This window comes from Agelaius tricolor, unplaced genomic scaffold, assembly GCF_023055355.1.
Source record: "Agelaius tricolor isolate 1412-34295 unplaced genomic scaffold, bAgeTri1.0.p SCAF_6, whole genome shotgun sequence".
Taxonomy (NCBI): Eukaryota; Metazoa; Chordata; class Aves; order Passeriformes; family Icteridae; genus Agelaius; species Agelaius tricolor.
The window spans coordinates 15,075,052-15,091,639 of record NW_027269266.1 but is presented as its reverse complement, the minus strand read 5'-3'; the positions used below and the strand labels follow the sequence as shown (position 1 = coordinate 15,091,639).

Below are 16,588 nucleotides of genomic sequence, written 5' to 3'. Positions count from 1 at the left end.
ATAGACAAGTATAATATGCACAAGAAACAGAGCTAGAATCACTGTGAAGTCTTCAAAGCCATTCCCTGACAAATTTAGGAAAGGAACTCAATGTATGGGAAAATTTGGGTTTTCATAGTTAATTTCAAATTTTTGACTTTATCCTTTGCTGATGTCAGATATGATGATGTCATAACAGCTACTGGTGGTAGTGATCGATACCATACAGAAAAAGCTGTGTTCTGAAAGGCTGAGAAAGATCTTTTCTAATCTAAACAATACCTACAATTCTATGAAGCAAAGGTTAAGCAGCAGGAAAAAAACCATTTTTTCCTCCTATGCAAACAATTGCAAGAGAGTGTGCTGATATAATTTTTGTCTAAGTCTTGACTCAGATGCTTGTATATTGCTTTCATTCTAACAACACACATAATTCCAGTCAAAACACATTTTTCTAATTTAACTGTAGATTTACTATAGTATTACAGCATTATGTACTTGTGAAAACACACACGTGGTGTCTGTATTGTGTGAAGTCTGTATTATTACAGGTTTCCACATTAAAAACTGGTTTTGGTAACAAAAAATAAGTACACAAAATGTTATACAAAACCCAAGCTGTTTAGAAATACAATTACTCAAGCTTTTAAGTAAAGCAAAACATCTCTTTAATATATAGTCCAGAAGCCATTCCATCCTGAAGTTATATTTACCAAGCTGTCTTCTGCAGCCAATTATTTCCTTTTGTTTTGGCTAGGCAAGGAAAGATGTACTCCAAACATAAGAAACAGTGTTTTATATGCTTTTTGTATGATGTTTATAGAAATCCTAGTAGTTAATAAAAATTACAAAGAATAATAAATTAAATTCATTATTCATACTCAAAGTTGAGTTAAGCATTTTATTTCAAAATGTTTGGGAATTGTACAGATGAGAATTACATGTAACAACTTTTCTAAGATGCTACATACTTAGTTGAGCGTTTCCTTCTAAATAGTTGACAGTAGCATCTTGTGAGAATTTAGAGAGGCACTTCTTGGAGATGTGGGGACAGGGAAAAAGGAGAATAGAGACCATATCTGAACAACAATCCTTATATGTTTGCAATGTAGACACATTTATGCTTCTCAATTGCTGCTATGTCATGCTCCAGTTGTTTCAGCTTTAATTCCAGCTCTTCTTTATGCATCTGCTTGTACCTGGTGTCTGTTACTATTGGAAGACTTTGATATGCACGATTTATTTCCTCCCAGTTCTTTTTCAGTGCCTGGTGCCATTACATGAAAAGGAAACATATGAGAAAAAGTAAGAACAATATGTACATAAACTACTTGGTTTTTAAATTTATATTACATATGCTAAGTGTTACTGCAGTGTAAAAATAATAGATAAGTACATGAATAATGTGTAGTCATCTTAATTGGAGCAAATCAATTAAATCCTTAAGAGTTATTATACTTGGAACTCCAGCCATATTGAGCAAAATTCAGCAAAGTTTCAGGCCATCTCACCACCAGCCTAATTTTCTGTAAGAGATTTCATTCAGACCATGGTCACTGATTCCACAACACTTTAACTTCTATAAACTACTTTGAAAAAACACTGAATAATTGCATTCCCCTTCTAATCTACATTTACAGTAACAACTATCAGCAATTTTTTTTTATCATTTGGACTAAAAACCCTAACTGTCACTGACCCTATCAACAACAATAACTACTACCTCTCTTGCATGCTGCTATGCAAAGAATTACCCTTCTAGATAGAGCAAACCATATCCTCTATATATAAAACCTTGAGACTAAAATTCTACATTAACAAATTAAAAGTGCTATAATCAAAACTTATTCATAAATCTGTTAAGTCAGAGACACAGAGACACCAGAGACAACACTTTTATCACCAATATACACTAAAAGGAACCAGAGAGTGGTAGAAAAATAAAATTTACATCTTGTCTTTATATATCTTTCTTACAATTACCGCAACCATTGCTCTTACTTTCCTCAAAAGTATAATCAAAATCTACACATTCTATCCACATGTATGTGAGGATTTAGTAGAGTTTATCTAGTGCATCAAATGTTCCATGAAAACTATATGTGAACTTAATAATCACAACTAACAAGGAACTGAGACAGCAATCAGTAAATAACACACCTCTTGGTGAGAAAACAGTTCTCATAAATGTTTATGGCTCTCAGTTCTGTCACCTTAGAGGATATCACAATGTATCTTCACGAATAAAGAAGTGAAATTACTCTCTTGGGAACCAAAGTTTTCAGCTCTTCTCCCTAACCAAAACTGGATTCAATTGGCACACTGATTTTATGGCACACTGTGATTTCCAACCTCACCTCCTCCATTATTATGAAACACTTTTCTCACAGTCTGGCTAACTGATGAACATACTGAAGTTAAATTTAGAGGGTTTATTTTTATACATCTTTAGCTTTGAAGACTGTTGTTTCTATTTCAGAACTTAAGGGCTCTTGTGCTTAAAAACTTGTCTTTTGTTGACTCTATAAATCGATTTACAAAAAAAAAGAACTCTCCTGACAACACTAAGAAAAATCTAATCTTTATTATGAACTAATATTTTAACAATTCAAACCAGTGCATTTATTGCATAGAAATTCATGCTTTTTGCATATTCATATTAAGCATGTAAGTGTTGTTCATAAAGGTCATTACAAAAATCTTCATAAGCTTAAAAACTTTACTGCTACATGTGAAACTTAGAGCAACAAGGATATTTACCTACTGTCTGGTAGTGATACTTGTTTTTGCTATCCAAGGCTGTAAAGTACTTTGGTAAGTTTCATAGTCTACCAGGCATCAGGTACAGTTTACAAATATATAGGCATAAAAATAAATCTCATCTTTTCAAAAACTTTCATTAAAAAGTCACTCATAGATTCTTTAAATAATTCTTTTTATGTACATTAGTAAGAACTGGCTTGGAAATAATTGAAAATAGTGAATTTTAAAACATTAGAGCATACATTCACCAAAACTGCTCTATCCCTACAAAGTGGAGAGATCAAAAGCAGATCATGAGTCTATAAAAATCTCCTTCACAGCTCCTCCAACAACATAATATGCTGACTGCTATTCCTACTGCTAGATCACAAACTGAATATCCAGCTCTATATATGGAATTCTAATTCATGCTGGATTAGTGAGAAATATGTACTGCATCTATCAACGTTCACTTTTTATTCTCATAAAATCCCAACCAAAGTAAGCACAATGAAGAGTTCAAAAAATGTTGGCACAAATTACTTCCCTTTATTTTTGTAAGGTCAGGAGGGTTGATTTTGGTCTCAGGCATCTATTGCCACGTATTCTTTCAAATCAGATAGTGCACATGTGTTCAGTAGCAATGTCAATTATTTTAAAGGACAGAAGTTGCCATATGTCTACAGCTGAGCACTGGGTAGAAGCCACATACCCTAGGGACACTAATTCCTCCTGACAATATAAATGCATAAGTAAGCCCATGGAAAGGTAAATGTTTTTGAAAAAAAATGGAAAGAAATACTGAGTTAATAAAAACAATCTAAAAAATTTAAAAATGAAAAAAAAAATTCCAGTACATTCCTCTGTTTGAAAAATATAGAACATAATTTTAATCAAACTAAATGCAGAATGGTGAGCAGCTGAACTCACATGCCTTTTTTGCACATATATTTTTGCTGCATTGTTAACTTGTTGGACCATCAGCTTGTCCTATGCCTTTCTCACCATAAAAATATGTTTTGTTCTTTATATTGCTGTCAGTGCAATATAAAAAATATGTTTTGTTCTTTATATTGCTGTCACCTCTCTCCCATACTCCTTCCTAGCTTCTACTGTTTGTTGTATACGCAAAAGACCACTGTGCTGGACATTTCAGACCTTGCCAATTAACCAGTTTGTCTTTCAGACAAGCAAGTTAGACATTGTTTTCTCTCTCGATTTTTTTTTTTTTTGTGGGCATTCAGCATCTTTGAGCTGTCCATCTATCTATTAATTTGTTTCAGGTGGATGCTAAGAGCAAGTTATTAAGGGACAGACTGATATACAGACATCACAGACATATAAGCTTCATTTTCATAGGAAATTTGTCTAAAAAGTGGTCAAGAAAAATTCCAGTTCTAGGTCAGAACCGGATATCTGTTTTATGGTCTACTTCTTTTATGGTATTAATTCTCTTTAAAAAGTCTTGTGCAATAAAAACTGTATGCAAGACAGTATACAGAACAACTTGACAAAATACAAAATTTTCAGTCATAGTTCTGACTATACTGCAGTTTAATTCTGGGTTTTTTTGCCACATTTTAAAGCAAGTCATTATGCTTTAATCAGTGAGGTCACAATGTGAAGATAGAAACTGCCAGTAAAAGAAGCAATATTCTGCATTAGGAAAAAAATTATTTCTCCATTAATAAGTGTCACTAAATCCATATTGGTGATTTTCTGCTCTTTGAAGTTTCACTGAAATTTCAAGTCATTAATGTGAATAAGGACCAAACAGAATTGAAACCTATTAAAACTGTAGCTAAATAAGTTCCTTTCAGTTGTATACAACTGTTCTACAGCTCCATCTAGTGAAAAAGTAGCCAACTAATTCATTTCACTTAAAAAACGAAAAAAGTATACTTTTATTATTTATATGGACCTACATTACCGCATTTAATCTTTTGGACATTATACTAATTAAACTAAATCAAAATATGCACCTTCAGAACATTTGTCCTTTCTTCTTCAGATAGTAGTTTCATAGCTTTCTTCTTGAGTTGCTCCAAAACACTGGCTTGGTATTCTTCCTCCTCTCTCTTCATTTCTTCATTTCTCTGTATCACGTATTTTGGTAAAACGCCATAATTCTATAAGGAGAAGGAAGAAATTCCTTATATGTGCTTTTAAGAAGGAAACAAAGAGATACCTGTTATCCATCCATTTGCAAAAATAGCTTGAAATGACAATTTGTGCTACTGAGCACTAAAATCCTAAGTCACCATGTTCTTAAGTGTCAAACACGACCATCTTTTTAGCTTGAGAAAAACATATAAATAATTCCTTTCAATTTATTTTCAAAACCTTAGAAGACAAAAGAATCCAGAATCCAAAATGTCTATTCATAAGAACTGATGGCTGAGCAAGGAGTTTGAAACCTGTTCATGACAGTGAGTATTTTACATTTTTATACAGTGTTAGCTTCTATGATTGGAAACATTCCTTAGAGAATGTCTTTGAAAGGTCTTCCTGTATCCTGATGTTTGCTGAACATTTCAACATACAAGAACACATACATGAAAATTAAGACTAATTAAGACTAATTAAGAAGGATAAACTATCCCACACTTATGTGTTTCAGTGAGGAAAAAAATAACTTCTGAATATCCCAGACATTCTTGGGGAAACACACCTATTTTACCTTAACCTTTGAAAATGAAGCTCCTCTAGCCAAAAGATATCAGAGTCTACCTTCTTTCTACTAAATGCAAAATTATTCACTAATCTTTTAGTGTCAGGTAGCACCATGACTAGTATTGTTTATATCCATTTTTAGCCATGGAAAAGTACTGCAAGAGCTTCAGGTTCTTTTTGGCATCTTCTCTGTCATGAGTTATGTCATCTCTTAATGCTCTGTCATGGGTTACATGTTTAGATAAGCCAGACTCTTGATAGATCTTATTTTCCTGGTAGGGGATGGACTGTTCCTGTGGACAGAGGAGGTTCTCCCTAAAAGCATGTCAGCTCTCCTAAGGTCTTTGCTTTCCAGAGCTGTCTCACATGAGTTACCCTCAATAAGCTGCTGTTTGCTCTCCTGAGCAGTCAGTGCCCACCTGGCTCCCTGAACAGGAGGGGGTCTGCAACTGCTACATGCTCTGTGCCACCCAGACTACAACTGATTATCACACCCCTGAGCAATTCTTCCTGGTTTGTAAGTAGCAGAAGAGCATGATCATTGACTGGCTCATGCACCATCTGTCAAGAAAGATGTTGCTGGCATGCTTCAGGAAACTTTTTCAATTGCTTTCATGCCATTGGGTTTGTTATCCTTTCAGCAGCTTTCAAGGAGAGAGAAGTCTTCCATAAGAAGCTGCATTGTGATCTGAAGATTTCCTCAAGTTGCTTAAAGAGATTTTCATCCAGCTCCTCACCTTTTTGGGTGCTCCATAACAAACACACTTTTGACAGTTGCTGGCCTTTCCTCTGATTCTGACCCACAGGCTCAACCAGCCTGTTACCAATTTCATAGAAGAACTCCATATATTTGAACAGCTCCTTCATTCAAAGTGCAACCCTCCTTCTCTTCTTCCCTGTCTGTCTTTTCTAAGCAGCAAACATTCATTCATCATAGAATTACGTGTCTCCCATTATACACTCCCTGGGTTCCCAATGCAAGACATATGCCATTGCTTTAGAACAATCATTCTGCAAAATTTTTTGGCTGACAGCATAAGCAAATGAAAACAGAGCAAAAGCAAAGCACAAATCTAGTGCCAGTGATTTCTTCTCCATGAATTCAAGAGGTCTAACTGTGGTAGGCCAGGGACAGGCGCTCGGAAGATTTCGGGCTGTAACGGAAAGTTACAGGAATCCTTCTACCCCCCTCCCCATAGATAAAGATCACCCTTGGAATGTAGCCAGACGTGTAGCCCCCCTAACCTATGCATGCCAGTAACTTTCCACTCCATACTAACCCTAGAAAGTATAGCCAAACCCCTGTCTGACGTAGAGAGACCCCTTAGTCCATAAATACCCTTAAGACCTCTCAATAAAGGCCTTTAACCGTCCACCACATTGGTGTCAGCGTCCGTTATTGGCCACAAGGGATCCCACGAAAGGAGATCGAAGTGCTGGGCCCCTGAAACCAGGTCATCGCGGCCTTCACAAGAAGGCAACATAGTGGTGCCGAAACCCGGGATCGGGACGGAGGGACGAGTCCGGGCGACGGGAGTACTCCTGGCCAGGGGACAGCACTCAACGCCGGAACGGCCATAACGAAGAAGGGGGACGCCCCAGAGACCCGCGATTCGTATGGAAGCGATAGCGAAGGTCGTAAGTTTGATACATATGCAATGGGGAATCAAATGTGAGCTCAGGAATTTTAATCTCGCATTGACGAGACTCTTAGAGCTTGGGGTTATTTCTCGACCCATAGATATATTACACCCTGGGGTGTGGCAGAAATGTACTGTCGCGCTAGCAGAGGACACAAAAGCCACAGGCAGCAGCAAAAGCCTGAAAGCGTGGGGAAAGGCAGAAGCCGCCCTACGCAAAGCATTAGAAGAACAGGAGACGTGGAACGTTGCGCGCTCCTGTTTGTTAATCGCGCCGCAGCTGGGGGAGGGGGCGGGAACACGAAACCCCCCTGGTGGCGACTCGATTGAGAGCGGGGAGACGGGGGGGCCGGGCGCGACCCATCCCTCCTCCAGCCCAAAGCCCCCGGAGCTCTCAGAGCCCCCGGGGGACCCCCTGACCCCTTCGAGGGACCCGCCGGGGCCCAGACCACCTCCGGAGCCCCCCGGGGTGCCCACGGACCCCCCGCCCAACCCTTCCCCGCCGCTAGCCGACTTAGCGCAAGAAGCGGAGGGACTCGCACGGTCCTTTTGGGAGGGGTTGGCGACAGAAGCCCGAAATATCGAGAGGGCAAGCGCGCGGGCGAGCGGCGGAGGGGATCCGCCGCCTTACCCGTTTGAATATGGCGCGGATGGCCGGGGAGAGGGGTGGAGCCCGCCGGTCCGCGGCGGGACGAACCCAGAACCGCGGCCAACCGCGAACACGCATGCGCGGGAAATCAGCGCTGAGCCCATGCCCGGCCGAGAGCCGTGGGTCCCAGCAGACGCGCATGCATGGGGGTGCAACAGAGGGCAGGCACTCACCCGGGAGCCGCGCCTACTGATGCCACCATATATGGGAGAGATCCCTCCCTGCGGGAGGCAGGGCGAGCCCAGGGGGCGGCACCGCCAGCAACATCAGCACCGCCCCCGAGGGGAGGAGCGGGGCCGTAGCCGGACAAAACGGCAGCAGAGACCGGAAGTATATTGGCAGTCGACTTCCGACTCTGAAGGGAGCCACAGCTCCCCGGATCGCTCTGCGGAGCCCACCGAGTCCAGCAGCGACTCGGAAGCAGAGAAAACAGAATCAATGCGGTTTCGGACGAAACCAATTAAAACTTTTAACACAACCGGGAACCAGCCCCAATACGAACTCACCGACTGGGGTAAAATCAAAATCGAATGCGCGGAATGGGCATCCGCAGCATCGGTGCATGCCTTCCCGGTGAGAATTACGGGACCCCAGGGGAACCAGCAAAGAACGTATACTCCCGTTAATTCCAAAGACGTTCAAACAACAGTAAAAGCCATCTCAGAAAAAGGAATTAACTCAGGGGTGGTTTCCACTCTCGTGGATGGTCTTTTTAGCAATGATGATTTACTCCCTTTCGATATAGTGCAAATAAGCCGTATGCTTTTTGATGGGGCGGGCTTGATAATATTTAAGCAGGAATGGACGGACCAATGTGCAACCATGCTCGCTCAGACGGCGGGGGAAGGGCAGCCACTCCACGGGTCGAGTTTATCTAGGTTGTTGGGGAAGCACGACGAAGTGGCCACACCCCAGCAACAAGCTGCCCAGCTTCGGATCGAGGAAGTCAGGGCGACTTCCCGGGCGGCCAGAGAAGCTATACGTGCCGCATCCAGGGTGGTGGCCAGACCGACACCATGGTCGACCATCAAACAGGGGGAGAGTGAAAGCTTTACACAATTTGTTGACCGCCTTCAGGCTGCCGTGGACTCTTCTAATTTACCCGCTGTCGCAAAAGGCCCGGTGGTAACTGACTGCCTTCGGCAGCAATGTAACACCGTAACCAAAGATATATTGCGTTCCCTACCAGCCGGGGCCAGCCTGGCTGACATGATTAAGCATGTTGTGAGGGAAGAGCAGCTGACCCCACTTCAGGCAACCGTGCACACCTTAACCAGTGTGATGGCCTGCTTCAAATGTGGTCAGTCAGGTCATGTTGCGGCTAACTGCCCCCAGCCGGCACAGCGTCCCCAGGCAACACCCTCGCCCCAACAGCGCCCCAGAGGGATCTGCTGGAGCTGTGGGAAGAGAGGTCACCTGGCTAGGGACTGTAGATCCCGGCCCCGGGGAAACGGGAGAGGGGGGGGGCGTGCGGGCCATATTCAGCCCCCTCCCGCTATGGATGCGAGACGGCCCATCTATGCCAACCCATAGTGGGGCAGGGGATCTTCATACCCTATGCTCCCACAGGCAAAAGCACACAGAAAGGGAAAAATATGACCTACCCCAAACCCCTACCCACAAGGGTCACCGACGTCCCGACTGGCGATGAGGAAGCCTTCCAGATAGGCCAATCAGCCAGCTCAGGCTCGAACCCAATCCTTCGCATGTTAGAAGCTACCTTTTTATCCCTGAATGAATCTAACCCTAACCTAACCGAGTCCTGCTGGCTTTGTTACGATGTTAAACCCCCCTTTTATGAAGGAGTCGCTTTAGATACCCCCTTCAGCTATTCCACAGCCGATGCCCCTCGCCAGTGCAGATGGGACACACCCCGCAAAGGAATTACCCTGAGTCAAGTCACAGGTCAGGGCAGATGCTTCGGCAATGCAACCCTAGCTAAGCGGAAAGGCGACATCTGCACCAAAGTAGTTGAGCCCGACAAGAAAAATAGTAAGTGGGTAGTCCCATCCACATCTGGGATGTGGGTTTGCCAGAGATCTGGAGTAAGTCCCTGCGTGTCTCTTGCCAAATTCGGTAACTCTAACGACTTTTGTGTTCAAGTTCTGATCATCCCTAGGATCCTGTACCACTCAGACGAAGAGGTGTACCACCTTTCCGAAAATAACAACCGGCTCCACAAGAGAGAAATATTAACAGGTATAACTATCGCAATGCTGCTCGGCCTAGGGGCGGCTGGAACGGCAACAGGTGTCTCAGCCCTAGCGACTCAACACCAAGGACTGTCCCAGCTGCAGATGACCATCGATGAGGACCTGCAGAGGATCGAGAAATCCATTTCCTTCCTAGAAAAGTCAGTTTCTTCACTCTCAGAAGTGGTCCTGCAGAACAGGCGAGGACTGGATCTCCTGTTCATGCAGCAAGGGGGCCTGTGTGCCGCCTTGAAAGAGGAATGCTGTTTCTACGCTGACCATACAGGAGTCGTTAGAGACTCCATGGCAGAACTCCGAAACAGACTGGCTCAGAGACAGAAAGACAGGGAAGCCCAACAGAACTGGTTCGAATCCTGGTTCAACCAATCGCCATGGTTAACCACCCTAATTTCTACCCTAATAGGTCCATTGGCAATACTGCTTTTAGCTGTTACCTTCGGGCCATGTCTGCTGAACAAGCTGGTCTCATTCGTTCAGGCCCGCATAGAACGGGCTAACATCCTGTTCCTGGGACAGCCACAATTCCTGTGAATTCAACAGGGAACGCTGCCAGTCACGAGAGACTTGCCTGGCAGAAACTTACTCAGGTTTCCCAAGACCCTTTTCCCTAATCAGATCTCAACTTCCTACCTCATTTCAGTGCCTATGTATAAGACTACCTCGTTCATTTGTGAAAGAGGGGGGGGAAGTGTGGTAGGCCAGGGACAGGCGCTCGGAAGATTTCGGGCTGTAACGGAAAGTTACAGGAATCCTTCTACCCCCCTCCCCATAGATAAAGATCACCCTTGGAATGTAGCCAGACGTGTAGCCCCCCTAACCTATGCATGCCAGTAACTTTCCACTCCATACTAACCCTAGAAAGTATAGCCAAACCCCTGTCTGACGTAGAGAGACCCCTTAGTCCATAAATACCCTTAAGACCTCTCAATAAAGGCCTTTAACCGTCCACCACATTGGTGTCAGCGTCCGTTATTGGCCACAAGGGATCCCACGAAAGGAGATCGAAGTGCTGGGCCCCTGAAACCAGGTCATCGCGGCCTTCACAAGAAGGCAACATCTAACACAAACAGCAATGGTATCTATGCAATGGTGAAACTAAAATAGGCATTATGAATAGTATTTCCAATATAATTTAATAAAACATACCTTTTTGTTAATGTATTTTGGAAAAAGTCCTGAAGGTTCAAGGAGATATTTATCTCCCTGTCTTGTATCAACACAAAAATGTCGAGGCTTTTTAGGCTCCCCTGTCATAACAGCAAGTGCATTTTTACTTATAAAATTCTTTTTAATGCGAGTAACTGGGTGGTATGTCCTGGGTGGCACTGATAATGGGAGCAATTTTTTACCATCCTCTTCTTTTTTTTCTGTGAATAGAGCATGTAAACATTCTCAGCAAAAAATTTGAAGAGGTTTCCTATTTCATATTATTACACTTTTCAAAAGGGAAAAACTATGTACAGAATTACATAAAAATAGAACCCAGCAGTATCTACAATGAAAGAACTGCCTGTCAATGAACTGTGAGGTATGTTTGTTTGGCCTAACAGAAGTTTCATAACCTAGGAAATACTATGGTGTTTGAAATGCACTTTCCTTATTTGACAATCATTTTCTCTTAACTGTAGCAGTACAGGACTTTTTTCAAATGTAATTATAACTACTTTTAGTAGAGGTGCTCATTGTCAGAGCCCCTGGGGAATAATGGTCTTGCCCAGTCTCACCTGGGGCATCCACCCCACCCCCCCCCCCCTGGGCTCAGGAGCCCCATTTCACCTGTCAATACCTGGATGAGCTGTCCCAGCCATGTCTGCCCCAGTCCTGCTCCTGAAGAGTGTATGGAATCAGTGGAGGACCCTAGTCCTGCTCCTGAAGAGCTGTATGGAGTCAGTGGAGGAACCCTAGTCCTGCTCCTGAAGAGCTGTATGGAATCAGTGAAGGGACCCTAGTCCTGCTCCTGAAGAGTGTATGGAATCAGTGGAGGGACTCCAGTCCTGCTCCTGAAGAGTGTATGGAATCAGTGAAGGGACCCTAGTCCTGCTCCTGAAGAGTGTATGGAATCAGTGAAGGGACCCTAGTCCTGCTCCTGAAGAGCTGTATGGAGTCAGTGGAGGGACTCCAGTCCTGCTCCTGAAGAGCTGTATGGAATCAGTGAAGGGACCCTAGTCCTGCTCCTGAAGAGCTGTATGGAGTCAGTGGAGGGGCCTGGCCTGTAACTCGATTTTGCCTGATGGTCAGTGGGACACACTGACAGGACAGACTTTCCTCACCACCCTGCTCTGCTGGCCTGCCTGACATGGTGGGACTGCACTCTCTTGGTGAGGTCTTTGCCCAGTCTGCATGGTGGTTGGCCTCAATGTCTGACTTATTTCTCCTTAGGGAAGAGCCCTGCTCTTGCTGCTTCCTAATCCTTGTAAACAACTTCTTATAATCCTTTCTCCAGAGAATATAGACCCTCTTCCATTTTAGTGTAATCTTTTCTCCAAGGCACCAACAGAAATTCAGTAGTATCCTGAGTAATCTCACTTATAGTAAGCAATTAAGATTAATTATTTCCCATCATATTTCCCACTAGACATAACTCTAACTCATTATCATTTCCAGAAATAATGATTTGATCCAAGTCATTTGAGTTCACGTTCTTCTTTGGCAGTAACTAAGTGTAATGTCACAAGTGACGAAGATCATTCCTACAACAGCTGGGTCCTGATACTGACCTCACAACAATAGGAGTCCTGATACTGACACCACAAACCAGTACTTCTGTTTTTACAACCCAATAGCTGCCCATAACATAGTACTGTAAGACACAAAGATGAACTCTCTACTCTAAAAAATACATTACTGCATATATTTTCTGTCTACACTTACTTGGTGCTAGCTTGGACTCCTTGGAACGTTTCTGCAGAAAATCATTTGGAGATGGCACTGCAACTTTTGCTGGCCCCATAGTTTTCCACTGAGATTTATTTTTGTCTCCTTCATGTTTCACAAGTTCTCTTAGTTTGGATATATACCTTAGAGGTTAAAAAATATCCATAAAGAAGGGTCAGAAAATGTTCTTCAAAGAATATACTTTTTTGCAGTAGCTCATGGCAAAAGCCTAATCTGTTTTGTTTTGTACTCTCTCCCAAATAAAGCCCATAATTCACACAGCCTCCATGCTAAGCCTAAATCTAGTAGTGCAGTGACAAAGGAGCTTTCTGGTTCTCAAGTTAGCTTGCTTCTTCCTTCTGCTCTTGTGTCTCTGAGGTCAGAATTATCACACTTGGGGAAATAAATACCAAATATATACGCTGAACACAGACATTCTGAATTCCAACAAAACCTAAATTTTGTAAATAAACTTGAGTATCGCTTGCATGAATTCCTTATGGTACATGGTGTGATTCTTGGGGGTGTCCTGTGCAGGGCCAGGAGCTGGACTCAGTGATCCTGATGGCTCCCTTCCAACTCAGCATTATCTATGATTCTATGATTTATGCTCGAGAAAAGATGTCAAATGCAGTCAAGAATTGTACAGGATGTCCTTGATCATCAGTTTTTCTTATTACTGTCCACTGTATCACTGTCTCAGTGTTCCTGCTGAACCATCTGTTACAGACACTTATGAGAGATGAGGGGGGTGACTGCTCTGAAATAGCACAGCACACTGCAGATTCCTTATGTTACACAGACAGGAGCTGTGATCCTGAACAATGGTAATCAGGGGTGGGTTTGGCACTGAAACAGCTGATGTGAAAATCAGTGGGGGCTCAGACATGAAAAGCTGTATGAACATGGTATACACACACTGCTGTTTTGGTCAAATGTTGCATATGGCATGGTAACTTCTGCTTTAATCAAAATCTCCAAAAGCAGCCAAATGCTGATCATTAGCTGATTGGCAACATCTTGCCTCTATCTGAAGGATTGAGCTGTCACAGATGTTTGCCTGAGGAAGCAGAACTCCCTGCTCCTGAAGGGAAGGCTCCCTCACTGTACTTTTATAATCTGCCCATCTTTAGGAAATATGTCATATTAATTTATGGTAGACTAAAGCTCATGAAAAACTGTGCTTCTTTTACAGAAAAAAAATGTGTTTCTGAAGAAAACAATGTCATGTTTTCAAGTAAGGCTAAAAAGGAACAAAAAAGATGACATATAGTGCAGTCCTTTCTATGGAAATACTGAAATAGGAGGAAAGAAACCATGTAATCCTGGGCCACTGAATGTGTATCACAGTAGCAACATTGATAAAAGCTCTTGTCCATGAGCTGCAAATGTCCAATAAATATATTTGTACCTGATCATAACATTAGAACATGTCAGAGGACTTCATTAAAATTGTGGACTTATTTTGTTTTTTGGAGATTTGGTCTCCAAAATCAGAGAGAGGATTTTCTGCATAAGATCATATATACTTCCTGAAATACTTCTAATTATAAGGAATGAGGTTTTTTTAAATTTTTTTCTGGTAAAGTCATGGTAAACAGCTATAGACACTGCACAAACCCACCCAATTGATAAATAGCAGTATTCCTCACCATTTTCTAGAAGTGGCATCATGAGCACATGGGAGAGAAAGGCACTGGCCTTATTCAAATTTTGACCTAGTGATGTGCACAGTCTTGGAATGAGAAAATACATGAGAAAACACTGAGTTTCTTACATACTGGTATGAGGTGAAGCCATCATTTGTAGACAGCTATAGACACCTTTGGATGAAGAGATAGGGGATCTTTTATGTTTTCAGTGACTTTCCAGTTCAAGGAAGTGGCTCAATATCACAGGGTTAGAGAGAGTTGCAAGGAAAAAAACATGTTTATGAGCAACATCAGAATCTAATTTGCTCATCATTTAGCAAGGGAAAAAGAGACAATACATCTGTAAGAAGACAGAAGATGACACCTATTCCTTAGGTGTCAACTTGGGATATCAAAGCTGGGGAAAATGAGGATGGTTGCAGTAATAGTCAGTTGAGGGTGAAATATATATGATTTCATTTGGGGAAAAAAACCCCATACAACAAAGTAGATTTTGTATGCATTAGTTAAAACTGGCCAAATCATGCTATTAACCAGGTTCAATAGTCCTGTTACCAGCTGAATATTTGTCAAATTGTGACCCTAAGCTGCAAGTGTGGTGACAACAGAAGTCAATGAGATCAGAAGGGGATTTAGTCAGATTATATCTAAGCCAAGGAATCTCTTGCCTAAACTGAACCTAAGGTCATGGAGTATCCAAATCTCTGAACAGTATTAAATCAGGAATGGATTTAGTGTGCATGCCTCAACATATTGTCCTTTCACCTTCCTCTGTCTTCAAAAGTATCTGTCCAAAACTATACCCATTCACAATGAAAACAAACAAAATTTAAAGACCTACTTTTACATGGGAAAGACTCAGAACTAGGAATCTCACAAGTCTGAATCCTTTAACCTGAAACAGGATAACTATCTTTGTTCTAATGAGTGTCACTGATACATCTACTTGTTTTAAAACTATTGAGTTACGACCTGCCCTTTCACTAAGGATGCTAAGTGTAACAGCCTTTTATATAAATAGGGACTTGAAAAAAACAACACGTCTGCATAGCTCTTGGCAAAAGGCCTTTTCTTATATTTTAAGGCAAGCGGTAAGAAAAGGAAGCAAAAGAAACAATGTCAGAGGATACAGCCGAAACATGGAAAGCATGGAAACTGGAAAGCCCACCTTTTCAGCTGCTCACTGAGCTGTTCTAAGCAAATAACAAAGATGTCATGTAATTCCTGTGCACAGAAGGGCTGCTTTGTAAATTATGAACTAACAAGATGCCACTGAAGACACCAAACTTAAATCATCACTTCTTGGAGCAGACCATAAACCCTCAGATCACAGAATTAATTAGGCTGAAAAAGACCTCTGAATTATCAAGTCCAACACCATCTTATCAACTAGACTAAACACCACACCCAGTATTTCCTTAAACACCTCCAGGGACAGGGATTCATTCCACCACCCTCCCGGGCAGCCCACTCCAGTACCTGATCACCCATTCTTGTGAAAAATCTCTTCCGAATGTCCAATCTAAACCTGCCCTGGTGCAGCTGAGGCCATGTCCTCTCGTCCGGTCACTAACTGCCTAGGAAAACAGTCCAACCCCCACCTGGCTGCACCCTCCTTTTAGGCAGTGGTAGAGAGCAATAAAATCACCCTGAGCCTCCCTTTCACCAGGCTAAACTCGCCCAGCTCCCTCAGCTGCTGCTCATCGGACTCGTGCTCCAGACCCTTCCCCAGGGTTCTCTGCCCCTCTCTGGACACACTCCAGCACCTCAATGCCCTTCCTGATGTTAGTGACTCCTTAGGAGGGGGCGTAACTATGGAAAAACTTGTTTGTTTGGGGGTTTTTAAAACCTGTTACCAGTTAAATGCATTGCTTCGCCGGAACCAGCCACCCTTGCCCGCAAGCAGCTCTGTGACACCCACATACCCGTCAGATTTGGCGGGCGGCTTCGGCCGGGGCGGCGGGTCACAGGCGCCCTCCGGGGCGCTCTGCGTGGCCATGCTGCTGCCGCGGCAGCTCGGGCACAGGGGAGCGCTTGCCTGCCTGTGGGGCTTCGGACCGGGGAAGCGCCGCCTCGCTGAGGGGCTCGGGGCTCGGGGCCGGCAGCTGTTGTCGGTTGCCGAGGAAACCGCCGGGGAACGGCGCCATGAGGGGCGGGGCCACCCCC

At 43.0% G+C, this 16,588-nt stretch overlaps 1 protein-coding gene across 3 annotated transcripts; it reads right to left on the bottom strand.

Moving 5' to 3' along the window:
- Positions 1-868: 868 nt before the first annotated feature.
- ENKUR (enkurin, TRPC channel interacting protein) lies at positions 869-16,550 on the bottom strand. Of its 3 annotated transcripts, none has more exons than XM_071428795.1 (5): positions 16,279-16,550; positions 12,768-12,913; positions 11,043-11,263; positions 4,704-4,850; positions 869-1,246 (listed from the first exon to the last, which is right to left on the bottom strand). In XM_071428795.1, the coding sequence occupies exons 1-5, from the start codon at positions 16,419-16,421 to the stop codon at positions 1,073-1,075; spliced, it is 831 nt and encodes a 276-aa protein (XP_071284896.1). In that variant the 5' UTR covers positions 16,422-16,550; the 3' UTR covers positions 869-1,072. The 3 variants fall into 3 exon arrangements, with proteins under 3 accessions (XP_071284896.1, XP_071284898.1, XP_071284899.1); XM_071428797.1 differs by having other exon boundaries at positions 16,348-16,550; XM_071428798.1 differs by lacking the exon at positions 16,279-16,550 and adding an exon at positions 14,548-14,675.
- Between the last annotated feature and the right edge of the window lie 38 nt (positions 16,551-16,588).

What these genes read in the sequence shown, in the direction of transcription:
- ENKUR (XM_071428795.1), bottom strand. Translation starts at nt 16,421, where the DNA reads ATGGCCACGCAGAGCGCCCCGGAGGGCGCCTGTGACCCGCCGCCCCGG. An exon ending in CAAAATACATTAACAAAAAG is followed by an intron (nt 4,851 to 11,042) that starts GTATGTTTTATT and finishes TTCTCCTTATAG; the next exon opens with AATTATGGCGTTTTACCAAA. An exon ending in AAAGGACAAATGTTCTGAAG is followed by an intron (nt 1,247 to 4,703) that starts GTGCATATTTTG and finishes TAATGGCACCAG; the next exon opens with GCACTGAAAAAGAACTGGGA.